The 7,859-nt window shown below is 38.1% G+C and overlaps 4 protein-coding genes across 4 annotated transcripts; all 4 read right to left on the bottom strand.

The window, feature by feature from the left end:
* Positions 1 to 6: 6 nt before the first annotated feature.
* LOC127749441 (uncharacterized) lies at positions 7 to 3,376 on the bottom strand. The gene is made up of 13 exons (XM_052267572.1): positions 3,158 to 3,376; positions 2,883 to 3,077; positions 2,693 to 2,803; positions 2,448 to 2,645; positions 2,178 to 2,271; positions 1,438 to 1,511; positions 1,268 to 1,384; positions 1,075 to 1,195; positions 868 to 977; positions 572 to 640; positions 436 to 477; positions 300 to 316; positions 7 to 220 (listed from the first exon to the last, which is right to left on the bottom strand). Exons 1-13 carry the CDS (start codon positions 3,291 to 3,293, stop codon positions 125 to 127), a joined length of 1,380 nt encoding a protein of 459 aa, XP_052123532.1. The 5' UTR covers positions 3,294 to 3,376; the 3' UTR covers positions 7 to 124.
* On the bottom strand, positions 3,349 to 4,029 carry LOC127748679 (uncharacterized). Its single transcript, XM_052267571.1, has 3 exons — positions 3,736 to 4,029; positions 3,557 to 3,626; positions 3,349 to 3,466 (listed from the first exon to the last, which is right to left on the bottom strand). Exons 1-3 carry the CDS (start codon positions 3,947 to 3,949, stop codon positions 3,349 to 3,351), a joined length of 402 nt encoding a protein of 133 aa, XP_052123531.1. The 5' UTR covers positions 3,950 to 4,029.
* On the bottom strand, positions 3,989 to 4,446 carry LOC113213578 (uncharacterized). Its single transcript, XM_026432685.2, has 2 exons — positions 4,307 to 4,446; positions 3,989 to 4,230 (listed from the first exon to the last, which is right to left on the bottom strand). Exons 1-2 carry the CDS (start codon positions 4,404 to 4,406, stop codon positions 3,989 to 3,991), a joined length of 342 nt encoding a protein of 113 aa, XP_026288470.2. The 5' UTR covers positions 4,407 to 4,446.
* Positions 4,445 to 6,598, bottom strand: LOC113213580 (uncharacterized; the record flags this gene model as incomplete). Its single annotated transcript, XM_052267570.1, has 5 exons — positions 4,445 to 4,497; positions 4,608 to 4,925; positions 5,105 to 5,435; positions 5,519 to 6,266; positions 6,327 to 6,598. Coding segments are annotated over 5 exons (1,722 nt in total), but the record flags the coding sequence as incomplete, so codon positions are not given.
* Positions 6,599 to 7,859: the final 1,261 nt, after the last annotated feature.

Genomic DNA, 7,859 nt, shown 5'->3' with positions numbered 1-7,859 from the left:
ACTCACCCCAATAAAATGCCTTACATCAACTCTTTGAGTAAAATACAAGGAAAATAAAAACAATACTTCTTTAAGAAACAATTTGTCATGCATAAAACGAATAAAACATAGCAAAACAAACATACTAAGGAGAATCAAGCGAAGTTCTAGGTGTATTAAACTCATATGATTTCCTAAGGTAGACGGGTAACTTTGTCTGTCGCTTTGGCCTTTTGTCTCCCTAGAAAAGAAATATGCTCATGTATGAATCATGTTATAGAATCTTAGATACAGATCACTACATGTAAAAGAGTATTCACCTGAGGTGCTGAGTCGCCTAAATTAAAGGGAAAAAAAGGAAGTAAAATACATTTAATTTTACTGTGATACATGATAAACAAAATGACTGCATGGATAGAGAGTACCTGAATCTGTTAAATGGGGAAGAAAACTTACCGATAGATACAGGCTCACTATTTGACCTGAAGGGGGCACCTGCTAAGAGATGTGGAGTTAAGAAAAACATGCCATTGGCAGAATCATACTGAAATAAAATACATAGCAGACAAATACATGACAAAAATTAGATTACCTCTTTTCCTGCTGCGCAATGTCACATTACCTCTATCCTTTGGAAGGACAAGTGTTTCAGACGAATCATCTGTAGATAATAGAAATTACTGTACCATAAAGAGACATATTTCAAAACAAAATTGGGAGTAACTATGAAGATTTATTTAATTGTCTATTTGACTTTTAACTCTGCTTTCCCACCAATTCTGATACAGCTGGTATTACTTCCATCTCAGAGTTTTGCAGAGTGACCTCGTTTGCAAATTAAAATGGATGAGGTTAAAAATCAACCTGATAGATAGATTTATGATTTACCTTTTTTGGGAGCCCAGAAACAAAATGGCTTTTCAGAAGTACACTGGTTATTTGAAAAACAGCCGTAGTACTTTCGTTGAAAGTTTTTCCCCGGTGTTTTGATAGATCTCCTGGAGTAGAATAAAACAACGGTCACATAGATCTTAAAACCATTCCTATTTAAATCAACAAAATAGGAAATACTTTGCAGCAGGAAATAGTGCTTACAATTCCAAATCTCGGTTCCCACAAGTAAAGCACTTCCAATTTTTCTTGTAAGCGGGTTTCTTGGCAACTTTCTCACAATTTCCAGGTAAATTTCCTTGAATCAATCCGCTAGAAGAGAGGACTTGGACAAAACAAAACTGTAGATTAGATCAAAGTATCTCCAAATGCACAGCTAAATTTGTCAGGAGCATACCATCAAATACTTGGTTTAACTCTGCATTTGAGACGTTAGAATTTTCAAATTCTTCTTTAATAGGACACTCAGCCTCATAGTCAGAGTCAGAGTCTATTACAATTATTTCAATGTTGTCTGCAAAATTTGAAAAAATTTATAAATGTATGTAGTGAAATCATAGGAGTAGCTAGAGAAAGGAGGATAAAAATACCTGATGCAGAAATTTTGTCTCCTGGTTGTGATCCTGAATGAGCATTCCTCCCTATAACATGAAAACATTTATTACTTCACAAAAAACCATTAAGTTGTTCAAGCAAAAAAAAAGAAGAGGCATGCAAAACTTTTAGACTAAGCCTTTTGAAAACAAGAGGAAACTCAAGTAATTTCTGTTGATCTGGCACTGAGTTTTACTTAAGCGTCTCAAAGAAAATTAGTCAAACAGATCATTTCAAAGGAAAAATACACTATTGGACCAAGGATGTGTCAGAGCAGAACAAATGATGTGACAAATGAAATAGACAGAATAGGGAATTGAGAACAGGTGGCATAGAAGAAACCAGCCATGATTCTTTTTGAGAAATAGAGGAAACTCAAGTAATTTCTGTTGATCTGGCACTGAGTGTTACTTAATTGCCTCATAGAAAATTAGTCCAACAGATCATTTCAAGGGAAATATACACAATGGGAGCAAGGATGAGGCAGAGCAGAACAAATGATGTGACAAATGAAATAGATAGAATAGGGAATTGAGAAAAGGTGGCATAGAAGAAACCAACCATGAAACAGTCTGTAAGATGACCCAGCAATTCATAGTTGTGCAACAGCCAAAGAAGAATATCAACAATGCCGACAGAAGTAGTTCACTGAAGAAAAGCACTGAGAAATGTGCAAAGCCAACACATGACACAGAAACGAGATAACAACTTACAAATCAGTCCTGAAAAGGACTATTTTTTTCCAAATGTAAATGCAGAGGAGCTCGTTTTCAAAAGAATTGATTAAAGTTGTTGAGTAAGACCAAGCTGACAACAAGAACAATCCTTTGATTAAATTCGAAGAAAACACATCAAAAACCGAAAGAGGACACGACTGATGAATGATGAAACAACCCATCATAATTTTTCCACCTTCATCATAGGACATTCTTCACCTTAAGTACAGTTAAAAGAATGGTTTTTAAAGATAGTCTCTCACTTACTTGTTTCTGGTGTTTTGCTGCACTTAAGACAGACCCACATATCATCATCAGAGGTACCAAAAGGTACTGAACATGACTTCTCACCAGTATGAATTGGTGACCCACAAGTCTCACAGAAATCAAGGTAATTAAAGGCATCTTCACCATATTTGTTACATATTTCACACTGTTTACGCCATTCCTCTATGCTCACAATATCTATAAATAAAATTCTTTGGTACATACATCTACATGAACATAAAAACCTACTTGGATAGAGGTATTCCTCCCAGACTTACCTATTTGACTACCATCTTGAACTGTTGTTTGAGACAGACCTCCCTGAGCCACAAAACCATGCTTCTGTGCTTCGTATCCTTAAAAAAAAAAAAAAAGATTTTGCAATTAAATAAAAAACTACTCATACAATAACAAGAGAAGAGCCTTTTCGTTCACCTTTCTGGTCTGCTTGACTAAGCTCGTCTATTATATTCTGAGTTGGGCTCTCAGAGTCGTTATCAAAGTATTCTGCTTCACTCATGTCAGCTTCAATGTTCTCACTCGGGGTCCCATCAGAGTCATAATCTGGGCCATGTGTCTCAGAAATGTTAGGCTCAATGTTTGGAGCAGTTGGGCCCTCTTGAACATTTTCTGAAACAAAGTAGATTTCTGAGAAGGACACGATTGAATAAAAGCACATGGAATAGGAATCATGAGAGCCATCAATATACCAGAATCGTTTTCATCCTCATTCAACTCTTCTGAATTCGGTGATGGGCAGTCATATGATGAGGAATGTGGCTTGCGTGCAATTCCTGGAAGAGATGAAAAGATTCTAATGTTAACACAATAACGTAGCACTGTCATAATTGGAGTCTACAAGTATACAACTTGGTCATTTAAGTAAATTGATAAAAAATACTCAGGGATACTCGCCTGGTGCCCAAAAGTCAAATGTGGTTTTACATTTAGGTGTTTCTCCTGCTCGACACCTATAATAAAAGCACCCTTGCCGCTTCCCAGACTTAGTCCAAATGGTCCTTTAGCAAAGATAGATCAAATTAATGATTGTGGGCTTACCACACAATACAAATAAAAGTTAAGTAGTTGAGCATCATAACTGAACTTACATTTCCAACAATTCTGAGCAGCCAAGACACAAATAGGCCTCATCTACATCTTGGGAGCCTACACTATAGTCTGAAAATGAAAACATAAATATATAAATTCACACTGACAAAAAGCTTAAGTACATATTTATGCCAGGAAACCAGGAAAATATAATTGAAATTGGATCTAAGAAACTTACCACAGCAGAAATTACAGAGCCTAATACCCCGTTCGTCTTCAGTTGAGCAGGGGACAAGTGCATGCACAGCGTTGTGGCATTTATGGCAGAAGTCGAGGCTGGCTATATCTTCCTTGCAAATACAGCATTTTGAGCTGTCTTCATCAGCAAGGGATTGATAGCTCCAAGTTTTTTTCCCTATAATTAAATCAGTATTAGAGGTATTGAAGTGCATTCTATGAGCGATAGCATAAGAATAGCTACAGACAAATGCTCAGTCAATGTGTGGTAGGGAGGGGTTTCTCTTACTGCTATGAGTGGTGGCAGGCCTGCCTTTTGTTGCCACAGTTGTGAGCTTAAAACAATCAGGTTCCTTGTCTTTGCCAGGCTCATGTGTTTTATCTCTTGGATCATTAGGAACAGATGCATCAGTTTCACCATTTGAACCAGTAGGATCAGGGTCATCAGGTGAATGGTCATCATCAATTGACACAACCATTTTTTGTTTTTTCTGCCCTGATTTTGTGAGGAAAAAATATTAATGTCTTTGGAGATGTCTTTTTAATAGCAAACCTTAAATAAACTCAGTTACCTTTCTTCTTACTGCCATCATGTACAGTTTCTTGAACCCCACGAGGTTTTCCAGCAACTTTCATAAAGTTTAATTGGAAGGGAGCTGTAAAGAAATCCATTTGAAGAATGTTTATACCACTGCATTGTATCACATGCACTAATACTTACTGTCATGAGATGAGTCCTGTTGTGCTCTTATATCAGTAAAAACTGAAAACAATTACAACAGATATAGAAAGAATAATAAATTTGTGGGGAATATATATTGATTCACAGTCCCGGGAAAAAAATTGCCCATAACACTTCAGACAGTTATTTACCTTCTTGGTTGGTGTGGGAGACGTGCACAAGGGATACTTCTTCACCATTTGACCAAGCTTGCACAATGTCGCTTAAAACTTGGCGTCTTCTATGGAAAGTCTTGGTTCCTGAATCAGTTACAAGGCTGTTTATTTTCTGAGTGAGAGGAGCTATTTCACGGAACTTCTCTCGGCTATTCATTACACAGGCTACACGCTGTGCTGGCATCCTTGCTTTTATTACTGTACTATTAGCTCCCTCCACTGTAGATTTACCAAAGTTTCTGGGTTTTAACCACCATCTCTTAGATACAATATTCTTGTCATATTCTGGCAAACCTAAAAGAAAAAGGAGACATGAAAGCCAATGTAACTAATACTGATGAACACAATTAGAACAGCATACAACATACTGTACAAAAAAGGTACAACAGAGACAAACAAGTAAAATATAGCCATGCCGCATCGCATGCTGAGTGACCAATTTAAAATCAAAGAACAATTGCAGCCCAACTCACCTTTCTCCTTTCTGAGTCGCATGATGTGGCGACAGGGAAGCTCCATGGTCATAAAGAGGCTGCAAGAGCAAGAATTCTCTGAAACTTGGTACTTGTCAGGAAAAGGGGAGGGACCACCTGAAAGACTAAGCTGCTCATTGACAAGTTTGGCAGCAAACTCAGAAAGGTCGTTGCAAATCACAGAAACAAGTGGGTTGCTGCATTTGAGAATATAAGTTTTTTTTGTGAGAGTCTCATGCGCTCTGTAACGAAGGTCGTCTCTTCTATTCTCCATTAGGATGTTAACTATACCATCAATTGCGTCATACAATTCTGTGTCACAACTGAAGATCTAAAGTTCAAAACCAAGTAACTTTTAACTTTAAATGTTGAGAGAAGGATAACAACTAAAAAATGTTGGGTACGAGAACTTACCATTTTGAGTTTCTGATTGTGGCTCTCCACACGATTGGTAGTGTGATTTCTGAGTGTCTTCACAAGAATACGGTCTTTTAAAGCCCAAGCCTCTTTGCACTTCAGCCAATTTTTATCAAAATACGAGTATAACTTGACTGAGGCTGCTTCTTGGAATTTTGACAAGTGAGTTTGAAACTCGTCATCAGTTTCTGAGTACACCATATCATGGAAGGCAGCAATAGCCTGTTTGCGATTCTTTTCCCCTGTTGCAGCACCCTTCAAATTTCTTTCAACATGGACACTGCACAGGTGAATCTTGGCGTTGGGCATAACAGCTTTCACAGCACCAATCTCAGAGAAATCCTTGTCAACTACAACACAGTTAGTTTGGTCCAAGATTTCTTTCCCACTTGCATCAGCAAAGCACATGAGTGCAGATGTGAGTGTCTCTTTAAGCTCATTTGCCAAGAATATGTAGGCAACAACTTGACCCAATCCTTCTTCATCCATTACTTCGACTACACTGACAGGCATGCGGTTCTTGTTAATCTTGTACGTTATGTCCATCAAAATTACTTCAGGGAATTGCTTCAGCATTTCCCTCATCTCACTAGTTTGTAGGAGTATAAATATTACCTCCTTAGAAACAGGGTCAAACTCAATATGAGAAACAGCATTCGGATCCTTTGCGTGAACTTCTGCCAATTTATCAATTAGCATCTGCTCATCACTTCTTCCGTTTCTGAGTAAGAGTTTAGCTTTGGTACTGCAAAAGAAATATTAAATGAAAGTTTTGAGTCATGAACAATTAACACCAGCTTAAAGTGAGACAACCAACCGAACGTTAGATATATCCCTGCTAAGAATTATCTTGTTAAGTCCTTCACTTTGTCTCAGCAATGGCTTCACCAATGTGGGTTTGGCTTTCAGTTTGGAATATTCCAACACATTGGCTTTCGAAGAATCTGACAGTCTGCGGCTTTCTGGGTAACCTGACACTGTCACTTCATTGCAATCATGATTGTGATCAAGGCGGAGCTTGTACACTTTAAGTTTCCCAATTTTGGACTGCCTTGTCAGGTGCACGAAGGCCTCACACCCAATTTTGTAGGTTCTGAAGAAAACAAAACAATCACACAGAATATAGTAGTATAACTAGTAGTACCACAAATGACAATATAAAAGTCCAAATTATTTACTTCTGTCTGGCACGCTGTCCAGTTGCATTCGGGTTGTCCCTTTTGTCTCCAAAGTGCTTGCATGTAAAAACAACATATTTGTATTTGAGAACTGGATCAAGATGGCACAGATCACTTCTCCCAATTGAAAATAGAGTGGAATGTGCTTTGTTGTATGCTTCAAAGTAGCTGTCAACTTCAGCAAAGGAGCTGAAGAGTTGGTTCTCCTTAAATGTTAATTCGTTCTCCTGAAAAATAAAAACAACGCAGTAAGCGGGTAGAATATACGCCCACACTTATTAGATTAACAGCATAGACATCTCAAAAGAGCAAATATGATTTATTTTCATGAGTAATGAGTAATATTTCTCTGTGCATAAGGTTATGTGGCATCAACAGAGACTTCAAATAAGTTACAAGATACAAAAAAGAAGCCTAAGACAACACCTGTACTTTGGAGAACTGGACACGCTACTTTGAAGCTTACCTCCATAATGATTACTAAACAGCATCGGCTATTTCATCCAAAACAACCGTGTGGTAAATCTAGGCACTTGCACTTCGAAGATCTTGACTTGCCGATGCCGGTTCTCGCGCGCGAATTGACACCGGTTTAACAAGAAGCATGCTTGACAACGGAACACGAAGGAAACTCAAGCGTTGGTGCGTGAACCCGTGATCCGAGAGTCCGATACCCGATGAAAACAAAATGAAAACCACTTGCTGGGCAACTAAAAAGTTCAGATAGAGCAGTCTGATTTAAATTTACATTCCTCAACTCATGGAATACAATTTCGTAAGGTTGGTACGGAGAAGAGTGCTAGAGCGTCTTCTGCTCTTGATTTGGGAAAGTTGACATTTAAAAAAAATGCAGAAGTGTATTTCTTGTCACGCACAGGCACGACGAATTTTCTCGATAAAAAGTATCCCACCTCCTGTAAAACGTGACCTCTCATTGGAAGAATAAAGACGACTCTGCTTAAAGTGGCTCGGAAGGGCCAAGTGGTGGCAGGTGGTGCAAATAGCCTGACGTGTATTGTTTGCACCATGTGGTGTACATAGTGTTTTATCATTTGTTTGCACCATGTGGTGTAAATAGTGTTTTGTTATTTATTTGCACCAGTGGTGTAAATTACTTCCTGTAATTTATTTACACCACGGTGGTGTAAATAGTCACTCTC

Source organism: Frankliniella occidentalis, unplaced genomic scaffold (genome assembly GCF_000697945.3).
Source record: "Frankliniella occidentalis isolate FOCC.00 unplaced genomic scaffold, Focc_3.1 Scaffold54, whole genome shotgun sequence".
Lineage (NCBI taxonomy): Eukaryota > Metazoa > Arthropoda > Insecta > Thysanoptera > Thripidae > Frankliniella > Frankliniella occidentalis.
The sequence above is the reverse complement of the archived record's forward strand: the minus strand, read 5'-3'. Positions and strand labels throughout refer to the sequence as shown.

Excerpts from the sequence above, each read along its gene's own strand:
- LOC127749441 (XM_052267572.1), bottom strand. The coding sequence starts at position 3,293 with ATGACAGTGCTACGTTATTGTGTTAACATTAGAATCTTTTCATCTCTT. Across the intron at positions 2,272-2,447 it reads CAGCAAAACACCAGAAACAA|CTTGGTCTTACTCAACAACT; the intron begins GTAAGTGAGAGA and ends TCTTGTTGTCAG. Across the intron at positions 1,196-1,267 it reads GTTAAACCAAGTATTTGATG|TCCTCTCTTCTAGCGGATTG; the intron begins GTATGCTCCTGA and ends GTTTTGTCCAAG.
- LOC127748679 (XM_052267571.1), bottom strand. The coding sequence starts at position 3,949 with ATGCACTTCAATACCTCTAATACTGATTTAATTATAGGGAAAAAAACT. Across the intron at positions 3,627-3,735 it reads GCTCTGTAATTTCTGCTGTG|ACTATAGTGTAGGCTCCCAA; the intron begins GTAAGTTTCTTA and ends TTTCATTTTCAG. Across the intron at positions 3,467-3,556 it reads TGCTCAGAATTGTTGGAAAT|GACCATTTGGACTAAGTCTG; the intron begins GTAAGTTCAGTT and ends TCTTTGCTAAAG.
- LOC113213578 (XM_026432685.2), bottom strand. The coding sequence starts at position 4,406 with ATGGATTTCTTTACAGCTCCCTTCCAATTAAACTTTATGAAAGTTGCT. Across the intron at positions 4,231-4,306 it reads TGATGGCAGTAAGAAGAAAG|GGCAGAAAAAACAAAAAATG; the intron begins GTAACTGAGTTT and ends TCACAAAATCAG.